General features: G+C 38.0%; 1 protein-coding gene across 1 annotated transcript; it reads right to left on the bottom strand.

Annotated features, from left to right (window-relative positions):
• Nucleotides 1–310: 310 nt before the first annotated feature.
• On the bottom strand, nt 311–21,695 carry LOC145781257 (uncharacterized). The gene is made up of 5 exons (XM_082593037.1): nt 21,434–21,695; nt 18,852–18,896; nt 18,319–18,426; nt 13,468–13,636; nt 311–875 (listed from the first exon to the last, which is right to left on the bottom strand). Exons 1-5 carry the CDS (start codon nt 21,690–21,692, stop codon nt 632–634), a joined length of 825 nt encoding a protein of 274 aa, XP_082449163.1. The 5' UTR covers nt 21,693–21,695; the 3' UTR covers nt 311–631.
• Nucleotides 21,696–24,992: the final 3,297 nt, after the last annotated feature.

The raw sequence follows: 24,992 nt of genomic DNA, 5'->3' as shown, positions 1-24,992 counted from the left end.
ATCGGCCTGATCAGTCTATAAAGGTAAGTGACAGGGCTACATTTCTTCATTAAAATCTAGTACCTTCGTAAAGTGCACGGGTTTGAGTTTTCTTCTTCAGTACCGTAGCTTTTCTGCTATTAATTATGTGACTGTGAAAAATTATATTTTGTAACGGAACTTGATTTTGGTGATAAGTTTTTACCTTGGCTTAGTTTTACTTCTTATAATAAAAATTATTTTCATGAAAAAAAAAATTAAAAATTCCCGATCGCTTATCAAGCTTACCATTGTTACAAAAGAGGCTAAGTTTGACTCATGATAATAATTTCCCAATAACAATATATTTTATTTACATGATATGCCGTTGAAATGATAGATATACAAGTTCATGCCAATCAAAGCAGTTGGCGGCAATCAAAATGTAACATTTTGACAATTTGTTTCAAAATTCACAAAACTTTTAAGCCACTGAGCGTATAAGAAAAAAATTAGTTTCTAATTGTAGTTATTCGAATATTGTTACATTCGTTAAATATTGGCAACAATTGTTTCGTGACAATAACTACACATGATTCACATTAAAATGGATAATATATTAGACTCTGGATTTGTAGCATTTTCCAAGAAAAGTTCATAGTGGGCAAATTGTTTACATCCATCGCTTTTCGCATAATGCGTAGTAGGTACCATATCTGCATGACTCGTCATAACTGAGCATGTTGAATGTATACAAAAGAGCACAATCTTGTCTATCCCCCCCATTTGGTTGTCCACGTGCCCACAAGGCGTCACTTACAAGGTAACCATTAATCCATCTCCATGTTCCCTCTACGTCGATGTCATTCATACCAATCCACACATTATAGTTGGCATTCAAAGCTTTTTTCAAGATCCTGAGAACACAGTTAACAATCGTTAACATTAAATATAACTATTTATATTATTCATTCCAATGTACATATGGTTGTTACTTGATTTCAAAGCATTTGCGATGATCCCGAAAACACAGAGAATAAAAGACAGTCATTGCAAAAAGCAGTATTTAAGTAATTAACTCATGGTTTTCAATTACTGCTTTCAGGGTTGCATGGTCATAAAGTACATTTCGTGATCTCAGACAAATTGGTAAAAACGTATCTTCTCAATAATGTTATCTGCAACAATAAAAGAGAAATACTTTTCGACATTTTCATGAATCGATACTTCACAATATTTTTTAATCATATATCGGTATCTCTTTACTACCCAATTGGACGAATTCGTCCAGTAACATAAATTTTGCATTTACGTTAGTCTCGACTACTTTTTTTCCAACTCATTAATTTTATCCGGAAACCAGTTTTCCGCTTTCGAAAAATTATATATTTGCCGTTTTTCCACATTGCATGTTTTTTGCGACGTTAAAGTTTGGTCTTCCGCTGCGTATAGGTTTGCTCAAAGTTATCACCTTTGGGAAGTCATGGAAAAATATCTAGGTAAGTTATACTTATGAAATAGTTGTACTGATGAACAATGTGTTAGAGTATCTTCAGTCAAATTTTGGTTGATTTTTCTTTTTATTCAAGTACAAAGTTAGGTTACGTTTTATTGACTGGACGTATTCGTCTATTTGGGCAGTAGCGGCCAACATATTTTGAGTGATTTTGGATGTTTGTGACGTCATTGCAATTACAATATAAGCAATGCCATGCAACTTGTCGAAACTTATGTAAAAGAGATATTTCTATCAATATTGGATAGTTTGGTATTATCATTTTTGGTTGTTTGATTCCATAGTCTAGGTCAAAAGTAAACATTACAATTGGTCAATATTTGACAACGTCAAAGTAATAAATGCTAATTACTTGTCACAAATATTCCATTTACACAGGTTATATGGCTTTTACATTTTATAAAAAAGGGTTTAAACAACTTATAATGATAAGATAATTATCCATCAAGGACATGGTTTTGATGCAGTCCACCTTGATAATATAAACACATACAGCATACATACATACATACATTTCAGACATTGATCATTTCTAAAAGCATCATATTTTGGTTCTTAGATATGACAATGGCAAAGGCAATATGCAGCAAGACACATAGCCAAGGAGGGTATAACATCTAGGCCTATATTGAGAAATGTTGTAAGAGTAGCCTAATAATTTTGCAAAAATATGTAGAAAAATGTAAGCAGCTGAAACCATTATCAACAGCTTTCTATTATAAATAACAGAGTCTATGTTTATATAAATGTTCATACTTTTGAAGCATTTCATGCGTTTTGTATATGTTGTTCAGGTTTGTGTAAAGCGCTGGACTGATGTAATACACAAACTGTTGTGTTAAATATTTTTGTAGAGAATATTTTAAAACTTCCTGTGATCTGTCGTTTGAACCTGATGACTGCACTTGAACTCCATCAAGAAAGTTCTTTAGACATGATGTTGATACGTCACGCGCTTCGCTCCACTGGCGTCGCGTCAGAATCCTGGAATACACTTGACTTGTACAAATACCGTGGACTTACAGCACAACTCCTTATTCCACGTCTGGTATAGAAATCTAGGAAATTCAATTTAGGGGATTGTAAGCAATGAATTTTTGTAAGAATGCCTAATCGCACTCTGGCTAGTGCTGCATGCACTTGTAGAATTGCCGTCATGTTACATCGTGTGGTTGCGTACAGCGATTGTAATGCTTACTTAAGAACTCTTGATCGTAAGATGGCCTAATCGCATTCTGGCAAGTGCTGCATAGCAGTGGCGTATCCTGGTGAGTTGAGCAAATGAAGCAATAAAAGTCGCGGGGGTTAAGGTCGTATAGTAGGGGGACCGGGAGCGTGCCCTCCGGACAACTTTGCAAAATTAAACTCAAAAATGGATTATAGTGCTTACTGGAAACACTTTTAAGGTAATATTTGTATGAAATTTATTAGCAGATAAACAGCTATTAAGAAAGTTAGTGACCGGAGACTGTTACTGCGGGGTTTCTGCCTCAAACATGGAATCTCCTCGTTTATTCCAAAGTTTGGAACCTAACTCCAAGCCGATCGCTACTAAGTCTCAGAATTTCAATCAAGAAGATCGTAAATTCATCCGGGAGGAGTAAACTATTGTCCGAGAATATTATCGAACCGTCTTATTCACCTTGGCGAGAGCAAGTGCTGGTTGCAGCAAGAGATGGACGACATAAACCAAGAATGGTTGTTGATTATTCACAAACTAATAGCAATAGGTAACGTAGTAGGCATACAACACAAAATTCTACTGTGACATATAGTTTCAAACACAAGACTGCGATGCTGTGGCAATGCAGTTGAAAGGAAAGATTGCTTGTGGTGCCAGAGGCATCGCGCTTCTTAATCAAGCAGCAGATGACGTAACTACCAAACACAAATTCCAGACGTTATCAAGACGTAAATACCACATTATTAAAGGTAGATCTTACACATAAACGGGCATAAACTGCGGCTAAAAGTAGAGAACACCAAAAACTCAGCCATAAACAGCGAAGCTACAGCTACCTACTGATGTAGAAGCTTAAGCCAGTATTCATTTCAGTCAAATCTAGCCTAGACCTCACATATCATGTCTTTTGCCAAAGTCTATCCAGCCAGGATACCAGTGTAAAGCCAACATTAGGTTCAAACTTTTCCTTATGAGACCAATTTAACCCTAACAGTGACTTAGATTTTCTCATTACGTGGCCTACTGGTACAATGCGGTAGGATGGCGCAGCGGATAAGGCGCTCGATTTCCAAACTTACAATCCTGGTTCGAATCCCGGCTTAAGCTGATTTTTAAAAACACCGCTCACCTCTATCCAGGGTGTAAGATCAAGTAGATCAAGATGAGGTTGATTGAACATCCAATCAAATTTATTCTTCATATACGGAGAATATAGTTTACCTTCTGCTTCTGTAAAGCTGTACAGTGTACACCAGGCACAAGCTTGCTGGCAAACACTACTTTGGATATGAAGTTGGTGATGAAACAAAAGTTATACTCTACATATTGCAATAGATATAACACAGAGCTGCTGTTGTGGCTTGGCGATAAACGGAAAGCAGTGCCTTCTGTTCTGTAGATGTTAAGGCATGAGTAAACTTCTATCAATAAAAATAGTTGTTTTTGCATGACAAAAGTAAGAGACTTACGAGCAGAAAGAAGTCTGAAGTTGAATATTCCAGCGTTGCATCACCATCAGGTTAAATTGGTACCAGTAATTGATTTTTATATTTAAAAGTGAAAACACCGATTTTGTACAATGACTGATTTTGTTGTAAAATGTGCTTATTACTGCTTGAAGACTGAAGTCAACTAACAAAGAAGCTTACTGTTACCTAACGTTTCAATATACTTTCTAATCATATATATGCCTGTGCTGAGTATTCTTAGACAGTCTACAAACACAACATATAAACTGGCGACGAGGATTAGATTTTGAAACCACATTACAATGAGTAACAAAGAACTTGTTGAGCTACTGAAAACACATTTACAACAGCAAAAGCTTCAAATTGAAGAACAGAATAAGCAAAGTAAAGAACAAATGGATATATATTTCTTAAAACTATTCAGAAAATGGGAGAAAGTACCAGTGGAACTTCTACACACACTGAAAATGTAAGTTCTGTTTCCAATATTATGCCTAACTTTAGTGCATTTGATCCATCAATGGAGCTATGGACTGACTACTACTCTCGATTTCAAACATTTGTTAATTCTGTTCCAGAAGTTAAAATTCCTCAAGTCTTTCTTACAAACCAGTCTCCTATGGTATATAAATTAAATTTTAGCCTTGAAACAACAACCATCAGTTGATGTCAACAAGCTAAACATAATTCACATTGTTGCTTTCATGTCAGAACAATATGACCCTAAAAGATTTGTATTTCGTGAAAGATATAAATTCTGGAGTGATATGAAGCGTCGACCAAATGAATCTATCAATGATCTAGTTCAGGGGTGGGGAACCTTTTTAGTATTGCGGGCCACATAAAATGAGAAATAACACAAGCGGGCCACTAAAAATTTCGAAATTTTATTTACAGATAAAAAATGCAGCGAAGTAGATAATGATTTATTTCACTTTCACAGCTAGTGGGATGGCTGAAAGTATTTATTTTTGGTGAGTCGTGTGATGTCTGCTGACACGGAAGATGTTGCAACTCTTAACTGCATCTCCACGTTTTAATCAGTCAGTCTGGAGCGAAGCCGACTTTTTGTTAGATTCAATTTGAAAAAAAAACTGTTCGCAACGGTAGGTGCTTCCAAACAGAGACACATATTTCAAAGCATGTTCCGCATGAATGGAAAATCATCAGCATTTATGTAGCGTTGATAAAAGTTGAGCAGTGGGATGTTTTGGTACATCGCTTTCAACGTACCGTCATTCTGGAGATCTACTATTTCATCTTGGAAGTTATTGGGAACATCATTATTAGGAACATCTTATTGTTTTCAAGTTGTACTTTCCACAGATGTAGTTTAGCTTCAAATGATTTCACTTTTGCAAACAAGGAGTTGAAAAGCTGATTCGGTCGCTGCAACTTGACGTTGAGCTCGGAGAGGTGCTTGCTAATGTGAACCATAAACGCTAGGTCACACAACCATTGGCTATCAGTGAGTTCAACGACATGGTTTCCCTGATTATTCATAAACTGATCGACTTCGTTTCGTTTCATTTCTTCATCGACGGCCATTCGCAATATACCGAGAATGCAGAGCCTACTCTTTTTTGAGCTGTTGTTTCAATATATTTTGGGTAAAGAAATTTTGACGCGGGCCACATGGAACAGTCACGCGGGCCACATTCGGCCCGCGGGCCGCAGGTTCCCCACCCCTGATCTAGTTCAACGGTGGGCAAACTGCGGCTCGCGAGCCGCATGCGGCTCTTCAACATAAATTTTATGGCTCTTGTATTGAATCGTAAAACTACAAAAAAATTAAGATTATACTTTATAAATATATTATCTCGGACTGTCAACCAAGCAGTGGCGTACCTAGGGTATAGCAGGTATGGCTCGAGCCATGGGTGCCACATTGATAGGGGCGCAAAAATCGGCTGGTATAAATTGAAATTTGTGACTTAGCCTACACTGTCTTCAAAATCTAATTTGCGGCCAATAGGCCTACAACACAAAGATCAAAAAAGAGTCTCTCTTTTACTGTAGCCAATGTTAAACAATGGAATTGTGACTTTGCAAAAGCAACATTGTGCTTTTGGATCATTTTGCGTTCAGTCAGCAACAATTGGAAGTTTAGTAAAGTCGCTAAAAGCAGCGATTAGTTGAAGCTTAGAAGTAGTACCAGAACTTACTTATTCATTTTTACAAGAATTTATAACTTTGTGAAATCAAAACATTGTGCAACCATGGCCACCTATCTTTAGGTGGCCATGGTGCAACCTTGACAAATGAACACTTGGAAGAATTAATTCGAACATCATTAACAACTTATCGTCCAAATTTTCAGAGATTAGTGAGTTAAGTACAAAACTCATATGGATAAACAATCATTGTGTTTTTATTGCTGTTATGTTATGTCAACTGATTTTGCGGCTCGCTGGTGTTTATGATTTATCCGCGAGCGGCTCTCTCTTTGAACAACTTTGCCCACCCCTGATCTATTTGCTCGGATCAGACAAGATGCAATTACTTGTGACTTTAATTACTATTGATTTTTATATTTAAAAGTGGAAACACCGATTTTGTACAATGACTGATTTTGATGTAAAATGTGCTTATTACTGCTTGAAGACTGAAGTCAAGTAACAAAGAAGCTTACTGTTACCTAACGTTTCAATATACTTTCTAAATCATATATATGCTTGTGCTGAGTATTCTTAAACAGTACACAAACACAACATCCCGCTTGCCTTTTAATTCTTCATCCCATATCCATAGTTCTGAGCTATTAAGCTTCCTTCATCTAGAGATGAAGAGGTTCTTATTGATTGCTAAACCGGGAAAAGTGCTCAATAAACTCAACAAACTCGAAAAGTGCTCAATGCCACCAAGGGAAAGTCCTATAATCAGAAGGAAGAGTAGGTACATGTCTACCCTAATTTGCCGAAAAATGGTATACCTGCCTGATTCTTCTTAAGGTTGGCTTGATGAAACAATTGTGAAAACTATGAGTTTAGAAGGAGAGAGGTTTGTTTATTTGTAAAAAAACTTTGTTGCTAGCAAAACTGATGTCAAACTGTTTTGATACAGTATTTATTAGACCAAGGGTCACCAAACTACGGCCTGCGAACTGATTTCATCCGGCCTGCCACGTGCTGAGGAAATAACAGCTGCACTACAACTGTTAAGGAAAATAGTTATCAAACTTTTAGTAAAGGAGTGAGGTTGCTGTTTATCATTAGGCCACCACAAATGGAGACAACCTAGGCCAAATTTGGAAAGATGTAATGATTTTTCTGGAGCACGATGCCTTGTAGTGTATCACAGCAGGGGATAATTTTTCCAGCAACCTTTCGATTTTCACCACAACTTTGCTATTCCACCGCTGACTTTGTTATTTATTGTGCTCAATTCAAGTCAATGGAGATACTAAATAGTTATATATCTTTTCGCAATTTGCATCCGGCCCGCAGCTGTTAATCTCGCAGCGATCAGGCCCTCAGAGTAAAAAGTTTGGTGAACCCTGCATTAGACCAAAAATTAAGCACCTCCCTTTGCTTAATGATGGCTTCAAAGAATGGCGAAGCCTCCCGTACTAGCAACATGGGTTAGATTAAATTTGGGTTAGATTAAATTTAGGTTCGATTAAAATTAAACTTATAGTTGACAATATCTTTGAAAAATTTAAGCATGAGCAGTTTAGTGACATTGTTGAGAACATAAATAGTTGTTGATGAAACAAAAGTTGTAATCTACATATTGCAATAGATATAACGCAGAGCTTCTGTTGTGGCTCGACGATAAATGGAAGGCAATGCCTTCTGTTCTGCAGATGTTAAGGCATGAGTGAACTTCCGTCACTAAGAATAGTTGTTTTTGCATGACAAAAGTAAGAGATTTGTGAACAGAAAAAGTCTGAAGTTGAAAATCCAGCTTGCTTTTTAATTCTTCACCTCAAACTCATGGTTCTGAGCTTTTAAGCTTCCTTCACTGAGAGATGAAGAGGTCTTATTGATTGCTAAACTGGCAAGTTTAGTGCAATGCTAAAAATATTTTGCCACCGAGGGAAAATCCTGCAATGAGAAGGAAGAGTAGGCTAAATGTCTACTGTAATTTACCGAAAAATGGTATACCTGCCTGATTCTTATTGAGGTTGGTTTGAAACAACTGTGAAAACTATGAATTTAGACGGAGAGAGGTTTGTTTATTTGTAAGAAAACATTGTTGCTAGCAAAACTGATGTCAAACTGTTTTTTGATATTTATCAGACAAGAAATTAAGCACATCTAATTGCTTGATGATGGCTTCACAGAATGGCTAAGCCTCTCGTACTAGCAAAAAAATGAAAAATTTAAGCATGAGCAGTTTAGTGACATTGTTGAGAACATACTGAAAGCATTGTTTTGCTTGCTAACATTCTTGTTGCTTTTTTAGCATTGTTTGTGATCCTCAAATTTTTGTTGCATAATAAAAATAACCTAATATGGTGCTTAATGATATTTTAAAAACTTGACGTGATAGAGAAAATCTGACTTCAGATTTGAAATGAGCGCTCAAATCCAGCTGAAAAACCTATTTTCATGATCAGTATCAATTTTTTTTTGTGGACCGGTACTACGACAGTTTATTGAACGACAGTTTATCGAACGACTATTGATCGAACGACAGTTAATCGAAACGACAGTTGAGCGGCTGGCACGAATGGGTTTCTTGATTTTATTCAACGGGAGCGCTCGTTTGGGAGAGCAGGGATCTTGTTGTGGAGATGGTGGTTAGGCTCCAGTGCCCATTGACCGAGGGACAGAGTGACTTCTTCGCGACGAAGCTCAGCAGGTTGGATGCCAGCGAGAATAGGAAGATTGTCCAATGGTGTGGGACGCAGGCATCCGGTCACTGTGCGCAGTGCGCTGTTTGTCGATGCTATGGCAATGAGCACTTCGACACCAGACAGGTCCACAGTACTTTGCTGAAGAGTAAACAAGGGCTAAGGCTGCTATTCGCAAAGTGTCAGCCCTCCCCCCCCCCTGCAAGAGCATGTCAGGCGCTTGAGTAGCGCATCGCGGGATGTTAGTTTCTTGAGCAGTGACACCAAATGGTGGCGGTATGTGAGCGATCCGTCCAGTGTCACCCCAAGATATCTTGGTTCGGGGCAGAAAGATAGAGATTTTCCAGTGTTCTGGACGTGTAGCCCACGATCAGCTTCCCGATTGTGGAGGTGGAAAGTTGTTGCCACAATTTTGGTTTCGCTGAGTTTCAGTAGCCAGTTCTGGAGATAAGCTGAGAGAATTTTCATGTCCTGGCTCAAAGTATCTTCTAGATTTTCCCACGACTTTGTGGAGTGGAGAATTGCCATTTCGTCCGCATAAGCGTATTTTGCGGAGACCGTAGTTGGCAGGTCGTGGGTGTAGGTGTTGAAAAGAAGTGGAGCCAAGACCGATCCCTGTGGGACGCCGTTTTCCTGGTGTCTCAGTCTGCTTCGCCGTGAGCTACCGGTGGTGAGGGTGAAGCTTCGATTCCTGAAAAGTTCCATAATCATATGGACCATATGTCGGTCAGGAAGCAGGCGAAGCAGTTTGCAAGTAAGGCCGCGATGCCATACGGTTCGTAGGCAGCTGTGAGATCTAGAAAGACAGCGCCGGCCTTCTTTTTTGCCTCAAAGCAATCCTCGATATCTTGTGTTAAGAGTGTGACCTGATCTGCGGTAGATTTTCCTCGCCGAAACCCAGCTTGCTCTTTTGGAAGGAGCGGGTCGATGGTTGACGCGGGCATAGATCAGTCTTTCGAGGATCTTGAAAGGAACACAGAGGAGGGATATTGGACGATAACGCTTTGGGTCCTCTGGTGGCTTGTGAGGCTTAGGGATCGCAAATACTAAAGCTCTTCTCCAGAGTTTTGGGATTGTGAGGTGGTGCAGGCAGGAAGAGAGGAATCTACGTAACCAAGACTTTAGGGCATGGCCAGAATGGAGCACAAGCTCAGGGCAGATCTTATCTGGCCCTGGAGAGTGGTGTGGTTTCACTAGGCGGAGGGCGGTGGCGAATTCCTCTGGAGTGAAGTCTCCACAGATTGTTTCTTCTTGTGATATTTCCACTCGCCGCAGGGCAGATACTTCCTTGGCAACTAGGCGGGATTGCGGTCCTTTGTCTTGTAAACTCCGTTCTGCACTAGCTAGGAAGCGATGGCATTAGCAGAAACGGGGCACTGACGAGGGGAGTTTGCTAAGCGCCCAGTGAGGTTGTTGATGATGCTCCATGCTTTGCGGCTTGTGTGAAAAGTCGATGGTTTTGACAGCTTCGTTCCACCGCTCAAGCTTCTTTGTGTCCCGCCGCTCAAGTACTGTAGTCTGGTGGTGGCAGTGTTAGAAGCAGCACCACTTGTGGCACCTAGGTAGGAGCGATAGAGAGCTTCACACTCAGAGTCCCAGCATGGTGTGTACCTGGTTCGATGGCCACGTGGTATTGTAACCTTTGCCGCAGTTATTATGGCATTGCAGAAGTCCTGGTATGCCTCGTTTGCGTGGAATGTTTCAGTCGATGGTAACTTTGCAGCAGACTCATTGGTCAGGAGGCTGTATTTATTCCAATCGGCTTTTTTGAAATTCCATCGCTTCACCGGTGAATTCGGGACAGGGGCCACAAGTTTTGGGGCGATAGTGAGGGACGGCCGGTGTTGGGACCGCGGGAACTTCTCAAGCACACGTCTGTCTGGAAGAGAGCTGTCGACACTCGCGAAGGCCAAGTCAGGGTTTGTCCCTGTTCCCCAGCGGCCGGAGTGGAAACTGGCTGGTTCATTTGGGTTGAACAGGAGGGCAACATGGTTTGTAGAGACCCAGTCAGCCAGCAATTCTCCGTCGCTGCTTGTGCTGCTGTAGCCCCAGTCGATGTGCTGGCAGTTGAAATCGCCAGCGTAGAGATTGGGGGAGGGGAATGTTGGAAGGGATGGTGGCAACATTCGCGAGGGTGGGGACTTGTAGATGTTGTAGTCTGAGATAGAAATGCACACCCACTCAATCTCGGCATCAGTTGGAGATTGGTCGACAAAGGTCCACTTCAGGCTCTCATGCACAAACGTGGCAATGCCGTGTTCCTGCTTGATGATGTGCGCCCTTCGTTTCCGAAGATGGCCAAAGCTTAAGGTAATAATAATAACAATAATAACATGTTTTATTTTGCGCCCATTGCGACAACATACAGTACACTGCGATTACATATGCAACACAACAGACCACTGGAAGCAGCGAAGGAACTATACAGTTATCGAGTCAGCTGCTCCCATTATTTTGGCATGCCTTTAAGTGTCTTGCCGAGACACAGCCGCGTGCCCTACAGCGGTGTCGAACCAACGTGCTTTCGAACGTCGCGCAGACGCTCTCACCACTCGGCAACGCAAGCCGGCAAGCGTGTAATTGGGAGTAGCTAGCCAATCTGCAGAGGTGCAGTGGGTCTCATGGAGGAGGATGACGAGTGCCCGGTTGGTATGGGCAAGTTGCTCCACAACTTTGATCTTGCTTGTTGTGTAGCCTGCTATGTTGAGCTGCAGAATGGTGGGGTATCTGAACTTGTCCATTGCCCCTTGCAGCTGTGCCGTCCGGGTGGAGGCTCTTGCTTGACAAGTTTCGTTTGGTATCTGCTTGAATGCAGATGTTACTCACAGGATGGGGCACGAGGAGCCACTTGTCGTCCATCCCAGTTGGTTCGATGAACTGTCGTTTCGATAAATTGTCTTTCGATAAATTGTCGCGTCAAGAATATTACCACTGGTGCCGACCTAGAAGTCGTGAACAAAGGTTTTTAGCTTTTAGTACTCACAACCCCTGAGATGTCTAGTCTACATATGAATTATGTGACGTAATATAAACCAAGCCATCACCTACTACCAATCAAGCTAATTGTTTCGCCACAGTAACTTTTGTGTATAACGTAGAATAGATATGAAGAGGTAATTGGTTATCAAGTACTAAATGGAAGGCGAACCTCTGATCTAGAACATGATGTACATGCTTACTTGGTGCAACAAATCAATTAATTTTTAAGACATTTACAATTGTTTTTATCAAATCTATTTGTACTCCAATCGCTCACTACTTTCACTAATTGACAATAACATGAAAGTAAAAGGTCATTTTAAACTCTCTTTTCCATGTATTGTTACAAAGTATGACAGAGGCCAACAGTAAAAGAATGTAGTACCTTGTGCATCCAATCACACTGTTAGTAGAAGAACAGGACTGCATGTTTTTATCACTTGTTCACATTTTAGCAGTATCAGGTGCTAATTGCACTATCAGATTCAAATTGTATCCAATTCAAATGGCTTGGTATATTATCGTTCATATTGTAATTCGTATTACAACTGCATTTGAGAAAGTAATAAGCTATTATGTTTATATTGATTTTAATGTTACAAATCTTGTAAGTCATCACTGTACTTTACTTGCAAGTTATGGATGCTTTTGATATGACATCATAGTGGTTTTATTGTTGTTTTTTAGGTTGCTTACTCATTTTGGAAATATACAAATTCACTGGTTGAAATTATTTTTCGTCATGTCCGAATGGATGAATTCGTCCATCAATAAAAAAGAATAAGAAAAATTCTTTTTTTTCAAAAAATTAAACCAAAATGAAATTTAATAACATTATAAAAAAACATGTCACCAAAAATAATAAATTATAGCCAAGAGATTAAATTGGGCGGTAAAGGGATATAAGATATCAAATAAATATGATGCCAAGTGTCAAGTCAGTTGAATGGCCGAGTTGTCATAGCACCGTCAATATGTGGCTTTCGAGAGTATATGACTGCGCCTTTGACATGGAACTCAATGAAGTACTTAGTGGTAAACACGAAGATTGCTTTCTCGTCCACTTAATCTCAACTTTCAAATCTGCAATCTTCAAACCTTCAAATTTGTATGACTCAAAGTTAAACACGCAAGAGCCTGATGTAATAGTTAAAAAAACACTGCATGAGCAGTGTAGTTTATGACGGGCTGCTCCTAAATACCTTAACTCCATCAAGAGCAAAGAAAACACGGAAAGGTTGGATGAAGCTCTATCGTTTTCGCACTGGAGTGAGACGATTTACAGTAATATGTTTCTCTGTGGTCTTGCAAATCGCCAACATGCGTACAGTATTGTGCAAGTAGACCATATTTTCAGGCCTCGCTACGTATTATTCATTACTTCCTTATCTACCGACCTTCAGATTAAAATTTATCTCATTTCGCTTGATAGCAAACTATTCTAGTTGAATGTATGCAGCGACTGGACGTAACAATTTACCACTTTATTTGTAAGAAAAATATCTTGGTTTGATAAAATATTAGGTTCTGCTATGATTATTGTAAATATTGTTTGCAGCCTCACCTTCTATTGCTCATGTCTTGGACGCTGTAAACAGCCAAATCAGCTCCAATTCCTTGACAAAACTGTCTGCTTGCTTCATAATTTTTGTAAGTAGTTGATAGTTGATACTGATATCCATTCGCTAATTTAATCCATCCGTCGTCTAATCTTGGAAAGCCATCTCGGATTGCTAAGAAATGAGATATGTTTTGATATTTAATATTGATCTACAAGTTGTTCATTAAAGTAAATTACACTTGTTTCTCATTACGCTTGCTTCTTAGAGTTTACTGATATATTAGAATATCTTTTCTAAAATTATAAAAAATCGAGTTAGCTACATATGAGTTAAGGTAAAAACAACACTAAGTTATAAACAAGTGAAACAAACTTTTAAAATTTATTACAAAAACTAAAAGGCATTTACGTAATTTTAAAATGCTCAATCGTTAGTAATCTCTAGATAGAAGGTGGTCCCATACTCGGTTATTGAGCTTTGGGGAATGAGAAGATAAGGTTCTCATCATACTATGTCTTCGGTATAAACGAGAGTAGGGTTGCCAGTTCCTTTATCACGAGTGCCTTTTTTCAGCAACTTTACGCTCACCCAATCTATTATACCCTGCTGGGTATAAGTGAGCGGTGTTAATCAACAACCAGTTTAACTCGAGTGTCGAATCAGGCTTTCATTGCTGGAAAGCCGACACCTTATCCACTGCGCCAACCCACCGTTTAAACTCTTTAAATGCACACAGTTGTCGCCAATTGTTACAGGTGCGATAGCATAGGCCTACCATATTTTCATCGCCTAAAATGAGGACACGATTCGCCAGCAACTAGAAGTTACGCTTGAAGAATCTTTTACATGTTTTAGATCATTACAGTATAGGCCGAGCCGCCTACGCAACAAAAGTTACCAAAAAAAAAAAACAAGAAAGCAGATTGACTGAACGTTTAATTTATTTTTTTTTAAATTTCTAGTGCTTCCTTAATGGCCTACTAAATGAAAATGCCAAACGGGAATTAAGCATGAAAATGCGTAAACTGAACATTCAAGGATACCTTTCAAGAAAAATTACCGAAAAAAATGTTTTCAATGGCGCTGGCAAGGCCTAAAGTCCAATGTTTCATTTATTTTCATTTTTTTTCAAAATAACCAAAACGTGCAAACACTGCTCGAGAATACGTCACAAAAGACAGCAATTACAAAAGCCCCGTTACCACATCTGATGTTTTGAGCAATCTGTCTGATGTTTTGATGTTGAAATGCGATATTTTGATGTACATACATACATAGCCTATAGTCAAATCGCCCGCAGATTATTGCGAGATCAGTTGATTGCTAGTCTCTAGTGACGCAGACTGTACAGTCGCACGCTTCGCTGCTCAGGCCCAATCTCGTTTTGAAAGCTCTGACAAAAGCACGCGCGCAATGGTGGTCAGACCGCAATGGGGCAAAATTTTATTGAAAATCGTTTTATGGTAGCATGTTAAACAGAAAGAACGTGGAAAATCGCCAAGTCAGGTTTTTCCTTTAGTATCCCTTTAAGACAACAAATGATTTTATATTTTTAAGTGTCAGCAAGTTGTTCAAGCTATCAAGTAAAAGCGTTCTATTTTACATTGATTCGATTGGCTCAATATGAGATGGCTACTTCTAAACTACACTTATGAAGGCAGAGTCTGTAATTACTTAAGTTTTTGCAGGTGTTACCTACAATGAATAATGCGATTAATTGAATACAATTCTCACACAACTCGGCCAAATCGTGAATATGTCTAGTCAATCAGTGCTGACGTAATGCTGGGTGATGCATTATTGTTTATTGGATAAGTTAGTAAATATGCGTAACTTCATCTGTTTGTTATTGTGAGACGAATCTAGGAAGAATGGAAATAGAAATGGATAAAATAAAGGTATTTTTATTCAATGTAAACGCGCTGTCGATTGTCATTATCTAACTAAAATATCTCTCGCCGCTGCGTAGATTCACCGTTTTCTGACGTCACGCCCATTCAAGAATAAACGATATCTTTCATGCATTCTCAGTTCAGGTTGGCAGTTACCCGCCTTTCCGTCCATTCAACGTTTCAAGACGTCGCAAAAGTTCATATCTTTAGTTTGGTAAACGGAGATAAGATTTCATTGTGACATTGCTATGTAAACTTATGTTTCACATGAGACAACTTGACAAGGAAATACACAAGTTTTCACAATTTATGACGAGTTATAGCACAAGGAAATGTTACGCTACAATTGCTTTGCGAGGTACTGCATTGCGGTTTAGTTTATCAGTGACAGTGAACCTGGTACAAGAAGCCTCGAATATATTAATTCAACTAAGCCGCATCACGTATAAACGTGGTGGAACGATCGTTCTTTTCACAAAAGCGTGATGTTCTGGTTTATCCTACACAAATGAGAAGCGTATTGCATTTCAAACATGTCGACTTGGGAATAAATGTTTACAAGCATAGTTATTACTAGCTGAAGCCTTACAGCCTGTTTCACCTAACGGATCATCAGAAGGTCTTATTCAAATAGAATCGTTGAATTGAAAGATTCTATTTGAATAAGACCATCTGATGATCCGTTAGGTGAAACAGGCTGTAAGGCTTCAGATAGCAATAACTATATTTGATTTAATTCGCTCTGCTTTGTTATTTTGCTTAGCATTGAGCACTTTTTGTAGTATTAATAGTTTTTATTGTTTTAATGTTTACAAGTATATGTGAGAAGCTTTGGAAACATCGACGCCTTTTCTGCTTTTGATAGTGTGTCGGACAGAAGGAAAGATTTGAAACCAAAATCATGATATGTTACAGCGAAGCTTCTACAGTAGCTAAATTTCAAATTATTCATAAAAGCGTTGTGGCCCAAACAGAGCAATCTAAAAACAGTCCACAACGTTGAATATATTACGAGAAATGAAAGGGAAACCAAAAGAAACAAGTCGATCACTTTCAATAGGGGTACTTATCTCACATTTTACATCAAATCTACTCCAAATGACGCTGAGTCATTGCAATAACGTTGTAGCCTATGCTTTGTTTGATTGAAAGGACACTATCGTTTGCGAAAAACAATTGTCGCTCAAGATGCATTGGCACAATTTTACGCAATTTCAACCGCATGCGATGGTAACTCATCGTATCAAAGTTGAAGCTTTTCCTGTATCGACGTCGCTTATAAGCCGTGGTGAGAACAAAAGGTCCACGCATACAGCCAATTTCCTTCACGCTGTGAAACAGTTAGGATTATCGAGACATGGTCCAAATTAATTACTTTCATCCAGCTGGTGGAAAAATTTTGAACAATAGAATATGAAATATTTCAGAGGATGTGCTGAGAAATGCCTTATATCTCTCAATTTACAACATTTATTCGCTCAAAATTTCAGCTCAATGTAGGTGAATAAAAGTTAGAAAAAAATCAAGAAATCTCGTAGTCGCAGCCTCAGTGGTTTTAGAGATACAACACGTGTTGATGCAAAAAAGTTGAATTGACAGCCCCCCCAACCTTCAAAGAGTTAAGATGCTAAAAACGGCGTGAACTAAAAAGCTGTTTCTTTCCTTGCAAAGCTGTATTGGCCTATCTATGCCACGATTTCTTTTTGCTGTAACTTTGGTGTTATACACATTGCACTCTTGGACATTCGTTTCAATTGGTTTCCAGTAACAAACGAACTAAACTGAGTTGACATTCAACAACGTCTACAAGCGTTGTATCAATATAAAACGTATGAAGTTAAAAGAATAACTTTTTGTGGAAGTGTGAGCATGGTCTTTGAAATGTCGTTTAATATCTTACATGGATATCTAGAGAATGGGGATGTGAAGGTTCATTGCCTTATTCTTATGACACTACCAGAGCGGTATTTTGTAGCGCGTTAAACAAGCAGTTCTTCTCAAAATTGCAGAAAGTTTTATAATGTAGCTGGTACAATCAGCTAGAGAAGACGGTTAGTGAATGTTGCATAGAGCATATTCAAAGAATACTTCTTTAAAAAGACAGTTGAAAAGTTACCAGTAGGCTGTTTTTCTTAACAAAGCCTTTGCAGTAGGCTAAATGTAAAACAAGTATATGGGTAGTTGAATTAACAAGTAACCACGAGCATGCAATTAGTACCAATGACTGATGCTAATAGCGCAATGCAGGTTATCATAACAAGATTTATTAAACTACTATCGGTGCCTATTGTCATTTCACGATAAACAGAGATTATTTACGATAAACAGTAGCCCTTCTATTGTCAGGCGTATTAAAAGCCTTCATATCCCTGATATCTTATAGCGAACCAGGCAATGAACGTTCAACAACAGTTCCATAAAATGCACCAATTTCTTGTAGAATTTATAAATTAGCATGTTACATTGGGTATACAGAAGGTTAAAAAAACAAAAAGCCTACAAGCCGTCGCTGAAACGTCATCAAGCAATATAATCCCGTTGAAACTATAAGCATTAAAACCCAAACTGTCAAAAACGAGGACATTTGAGCGTTTTTTTAGTGTCCTGGGAGGACAATTCATTTTTCTTGAAAAAAGAGGACAAATCCTCTTAAAAGAGGACGTATGGTAGCCCTACGATAGCACGAATGACTGAATGATAGAAAAAGTTATATTCTTGGCCTCTGATTCAAGACATACTGCAAATGATCATCTAAAATTTTGTAATTGCGTACGGTAAATTTGACAAGGAGTATTTTTGCAACAGAAATCAAGCCAATAGGCTTTTTTTTTGGAGCTGCTTTTTTCTTTGTCAAAGGGCGCCTAGATATTCGTTTTTTACTTGGCTAACCTTTTTTTCCAATGGCCCTAATTATTACATGTCATACCCATTACAAAAACAATTTTGTGCTTCAATGCTCACTTCTAGTGGTAGTTGCACGGCTTGTTGTTGTCTCAGGAAGTCTGACTCTTGCTTGGTCTATTTGCTCGGACAAACGATTGAGCTTAGTCGTAAAATTCCTGGCAAACTCTGAAACGATTTTCAATGTTAAACTTTTTATTAAATGTTTCCTATTAGATTATCAAAGTGCAATCTATTGGCTACTTAAAGTCATATCTACATTTATATTTAGACACAGCATTGTAGCCTAGCCTATGGTTTTAATTTGTCAATTACAGAATAAAATCGTATTGACGAGTTCTAAGAAATGATTGTGAGTTAATTTTATTTATAACTATTAGATAACCAATCGTTTGAATTTTTAAAGTCAAATTCACAATTCAACATCAAAGTCAATTAGAACAAATGCAGTTTAGCTTTTACTTTCATATGTTTAAGTTTGATTATTTAAATAAATTGCCAAGATCTTGCTCGCAACGTCTGTTGTCTACATCAATTATTATTTATTTAAAACTAGCACCAACAAACAAACATGCTATTTTGTTTACATTCACCTGACAATTTTACATCCAATCGTTTTTCCAGAGCTAATATTTCACCTGAAAAATAATCTATGTACCACAAATTGTAAAACTGGGCACATTAAAAGTGGTCATATTTATACGATTCAATGAACCAACAGCGTATCTTTCAAGTGACTGATGAAGCTAATCGTCATAACCGAGAATCAGTTTACCCAAACTTTATCTGAGAATCAGTAATTAGCGATTCGAATAAGCGGCAAATAGTAATTCGTGCATAAGAACAAATGTAACTTAGTCCGAGCATGGCCACCTAAAGATACGGCCTGATTTGTCACATTGTGCAGAAATTTCCAGGTTTTTCTAACTTTGGACGAACGTTTAAATAAATTTGTCTAAAAATTAGATTTTTACGCTTTCTTTATTCTTTTCCCCAGATGACACAATAGGTTTTAACATCCTCACATGTTGAAAAACAAAGAAAATTTGATTTTGTAGATTTTAGTCAGACTGTTAATTTTCAATAACAGTCTGATTTTGCGTCTTTCAACTTACTTTTTCTCATTTGCTATTGCTTCCCCAAGGCAACAAAAATGTTTTTTGTCATTAGGAAACCGCATAAAGTAAAAACATCTCAAAACATGTCAGTTAAGCACTAGCAAGAGCTGCAATCAAAATCTGCAAAATGTGACAAATCAGGCCGCATCTCCAGGTGGCCATGGTCCGAGAAATAAATGGATTAGGGTTAGTGCATATCAAAAAACGTATTCTACGAAATAAATAGCTCAAGTCGTTGCTTAATTTGCTTGATCGGTGCTGTGCATCCAATCTTTATTGTACTCATACAATTCAATGCTGTGCAGTGTGCATCCAATCTTTATTGTACTAAGAGACTTAATGGAGCGACAGTAAATCGAACAATTGTTCATTGAAAAACCAGTTGATCGAATAGTAGAATTTGAGCATAAATTCAAATTTTCTTGGTCAACTTTAATCCCTATGGTTAAAGTCTCCTGGTATCAAGATTCTTTTATATACAATACAAAAGCCTCCAAATTTCGTGAATCCTTAACCCTCATCCTACCAACACCTTTTGCACCTTAACCTTACCAAGTGGAGTCCATTGGAACTCAGTGGAAATATCGTAATTATATGCGATGATCATTGCAAATTTGAGCTTCTTTTGTTGCAAGAGGTTGTATTCTAATATAGGCCTACTGCACAGAAAGTAAGAATGACTCAGCGTTGATCTTAATAAGAAGCTTGGGCCTACTTAATAAAATGGAGAGAAAATTTGGTTTTAAAAGTAATGAAAGCTTGATGAGACACTTTTGTCTAAAATATGCACTTTGCTCTTAGAATTCAATCAAGTTAACATGTTTCTTGAATAATTACACACTACTTTGAGTCAATTATTTTTTTGATACCGTCAGTTTTGCTGACATTCAACACAGACTAGCCTAGGCTACTATTTGTTGTTTGCTATGTATGCAGCAATACACGTTTGTTGCAAAATTCGCAACACTGCGGATTTTTTATCAAGTACACATGGCAAAAGCTGCATTTTTTATTTTTGTCTAACTAGTGGTTGGTTTCGCCAATATCTATCATTTTTACAAACAAATTTGTTTTAAGTTTGGTCAGAATTGCATCTGCTTGCATGGTTGGATCACTTCGCTTTAGCTTTAATTTTTTACATGACTATCACGGTTTCATAGGCCTTTTTTTGGACTAGCTCATCATCATTGGTAGAAAAATCACGACTTTAATCTTTTCAATGTCATTATATTAGAGACTTCAAATGTAATCTTCGTCGTTTTTTGAAAGGTTAGGATATTCAACTACTGAGTCTTCTACTCTTCGAAAGATAACATTTGATGATTTAGAAGCAGTATCTTGTGCATGTCAATCCCTAGTAGCCATTTGGTAGTTTACAATAATTTAAGACAATAAAATAAAACACAAAGCGGATGGAAAAAAAACTGATAAAAATACACGATAATAGCTGGGGTCCAAGTGGACCCCAGACAAACATAAATCTCAGTGCATTAGAACAGCTTTCAATCTAAAACTAAGACATGGACTAGAAAGGGCATTCACAGCCAAACAAACTCCTGGGATCCCTAACCTTTGGAAGCACAATTAAATTTTGGTGTGCATTAATACACTGCTGGAGTCAGATCGGACCCACACTTGGTAAGATGAAGGGTATCCTTATCTCTAAAACATCAAACAAGAACTAAAATTGGCATACAAATATTAAGTTTGTAACCGTTCACCGGATGCCGTCCCAATGCATTGCATAATACATACACAAGCCTATGCATCGAAAACTCTTTCAGAATCTGTTCAAAATGTTCTGATAATAAAAATGCTATGGTTTCATTTATTGTCGCTCCACAACAGCTGAGGTCTTTTAGCGACAGGGCTGATTTAAAATTTTGTATCAGAGTTGTGTGTGTGTAGTAGCCTATGTAACAAGATGGTTGCAAAATTGTAAGTGAAAGTCATTGTAAGAAGTATGGCATTTTATCTTCAATCAAATAATTTCCAACACATCAAACCATCACATGCAATCAGTAAATAGCATTAGTTTTGCTGTAAAAATTACTTACTTCGGAGCTGATCCACGACTGAATTATTCGGGATGCCAGGATTGCCTTTCTGTCCTTTGATTCCTCTCTCTCCTCTTGCTCCAACCACACCTTTCTTCCCAGGAGGACCTTGTATACGCTGTCTAGTTGCCTCATTGTTAACGATGAATGACCCAGTAGATGACGCTGATCGCAAGCATGTCAGTTGCTCTTGAGCGCAACATAACAGGACAAGGAGCAGAAACAACACTAAAGTTTTGAACAACATGTTTCTCTTCATAAAATATTCTTTAAAAAATTCAGTTTAAAAGTTGTAACAATATATTGCAATGTGCAGTGCACCCATACTAACTTATATTACTTTGTTTATTGATGCAAGGTTCAATATTTCTAGCAACACACAATACAAAATCGAGGCTACACTTTACGTCAGGAACCATCATCTGGTATCATGGTTAATAGCAAATGACGTTGCAATCATCTCACCCGTGCAACATGTTTAGATATGTAGATGATTTATCTGATATAATTTTAAACTAAGTTATTTATGAGACATAGTTCTATGAACGCATGTAGGTTATAATTACGCATAACCTTTATTCACTTTCATAGCCATTGGACTTAATCACTTTACTCGCATGTTCGGTCAATGAGAACTTGGTGGGTTTGCTACGCTTTGTTTGGCTTTCACTTTTTGGTTTACACCCTTCTACCCAGGGTGCAATAAATAGTGTGAGCGTAATTATTGAAGGAAAAGCGCCCGAGAGAAGCGAACTGCCCACTCTACTATCACTAGTGCCGAAAGCTTACTGGGCTAATGCATATGCTTGGATCAAGTATGAAACAAACCTCTGCCTTACTACTACACTGCTAGAGATCGCTGAGAGAAACATGCAGCATTTCTAGTTTGACATATCAGCTATTCTTTCTAAAGTTTATCGATATAATTTAAAATAGAAGAAGTTTTGTACATACTGCACAGTTTTGTTTTATTGTCAATGTGGATACTTACATTCTTTAGATACTTACTCAATGAAAAGAAAATTCAAGCAATGGAAATATACGCTCAAATAAACAAAGAAAGACTATATTGTTTCAAACAGAATGGGACATAATTATTGTGTTTGACGGGTTTAGGCGATAAAACATAACCAAGCCTGATGTCTCCTTTCGAACAAAGGATTCAACCGAACTCAAAATGATTCAATGTTCTGCTTTAAGAAGTCGCATTGAAGTGTCCTTGTGCAATTCTTCAACACTTGCTTAATGACTGTTCAACACCGTTCAAAAATAAAATGGCGCGTTCAGGCTTCTGCACACCTGAGGTGTACGGAGTCAGGTTTTCTAGACTTCTGCTGCACGCGGACTCCGAAATTTGTGACTTCAATCAATTCTTGCTCCAAATATGTTAGGAACATTGACACCTAACTCCAATCCGACTCAAAACGCAAACAATAAACCACAATTCAATTTTTATGTCATAACTTTTATCTTCCCTATCAGATGTCATGAAGAGAAAGGCATATTTTGAAATGAAAATAAAACACTTCTTGGAGAATTAATGCCAGAGAAGTAGCCTAAACAAAAATAAAATGTGTAGGCCTACCAAGTTGTTACAGCGTACACTAAAAGTACCATCAACTGGCAAAAAATCCGACTCCAGCTCTAATCTGGCTTCTGTTTTTATCAATGTCACAATCAATGTGCGGAGCCTCGCGACTGGCTGCTTTGTATCTTGACCGAGCGTGCTGTTTTTATGGTGGAATTCTTGTGCGATGTGTAATTATCGTCGGTTATTGACCTGTAGTAACCTCTGATTGCGAAATATTTATTATGTAGCGTATTTCCAGAACAATCTGTAACATGCAAACCTGGAACATTGTTTTGTTTTTCACAATTGCCAAATGTGGTTTGTCATGACGTCATACGGATGTTACTCTACGTGCAAATCTGGAAGGCTCTTTTGTTTGCTTCTCATGTTTTGCCAGGTGTAGAGTTTATGACGTCACACAGATGTTTACGTGTAATGTAACTTGACAGAACAATGAGTTCTGTAACATTGCGAAGTCTTCTCGAAGTTACTAGACCAAACAACCCGCTATAAATAGTGGTGTAATTTGCGTTTTTATTATTATGAGAGATTGTTATTGTAGTAGTGGCAGTTGGCAATAGACGCCAAATTATTGTTGATGGAGAGTTGAAGGTATTGAATACGAATAAAGCAAAGTTTATGCTAATATAATTTCTGATTGAAATTAGGATTGTATGAGAAGCTGTGAGTGGATTACGACTCGATTAATAGTTGTAAGCGTAGGAATCTATTGCTCTTCACTGTTACTATTACTTTGATTAGTTGGTGAAGTGCTGAACCATTCGTTATAGTCCTTCAAGAATTTTCATTATCATTTCATTAGTAGAACTATTCGATATTTGATTGACTGCTTTTCGGTTATAACCAATTAAACTACGTCATTGAAACTTTCCAAGTTTCTTTCCTGGTAAGAGATAGAAAGAAATCGTGATAATCAAGAGTTTCAGACTCCGACTCTGGCTGAAAACAAAGACTCCGGCTCCTAAATACTTCAAAATTCTAGCTCCTGTACACCACTGCTGCACACGCGATTAATTATGGAGCACAATCCGGGTGTCTAATGGGCGATAAAATAATCTGGCCAAAAAAAATAACAGTTGTTTATTTAATTTAAAACAATTACATCCAGTGCCATGTTGTAATGGTAGATTCACTAATTGTGTAAGATAAGGAATGAAGCTGTTGCAGCTTGTAATTTCAAAAATTGGCTTCTAAATAAAGTAGCCTACATGAAAAGTACACTGAATTCAAATTTAACATTGTAAGCAGCACCAGCTCACCATCACAAAAAATAACGATAGTTTATGTAGTTTTCATGCTATAGCCAAAACTGGGTCAACTTCAAACAAAGTCATATGCTACTGTTTGTTGTTCAATAAAACAAACAAACACTACTAATGACGTATAATGTTTGAAGCATTGACACTAATGCCAATAGCCACACTGTTGCTTTTTTGTCGTATGCAGGCTTTTGCCTGGTGTTTGAAAATTTGTGTTATTTTTGCTCAGGCATGAATGTTTGAACACGTCAAAATCGAAAAATATCTTGTGATCATTTGATAATTTTGATCATTTTATCAAAATGATCATTTTGTTGTTCTGGTATGCAGGCTTTCGCCCGGTGGTCGAAGGATTAGATTAAGTGTTCATAAGGCAAGGAAGTCAATCTTCGTTATCGTGTTCACCCTCAAGCATGCCTTAGTGCCCTGACAAAGACACAGCCGCATGCTCCTGATCGGTGTCGAACTGGCGCCCTTTCGAGTGACGTGCCAGTTCTCTCAACACTCGGCTATGCAGCCGACATATTGCTTGAATACGCAGAACGTTCCTCCACTGCAAGTAATCAGAGATTATTGTTTCCGTTTTGCGTTTGGTCAAACACTAATGATTATTTTAAATCTTTTGACAAAATGTGATATACTCAAAAAAGTGCTTCTCAAGTTAATTAAAGTTCCGTCATTCTTTAATAAAAGAAACACAAATCATTCT

The sequence above is a fragment of the Aplidium turbinatum genome, chromosome 1, assembly GCF_918807975.1.
Source record: "Aplidium turbinatum chromosome 1, kaAplTurb1.1, whole genome shotgun sequence".
Taxonomy (NCBI): Eukaryota; Metazoa; Chordata; class Ascidiacea; order Aplousobranchia; family Polyclinidae; genus Aplidium; species Aplidium turbinatum.
The sequence above is the reverse complement of the archived record's forward strand: the minus strand, read 5'-3'. Positions and strand labels throughout refer to the sequence as shown.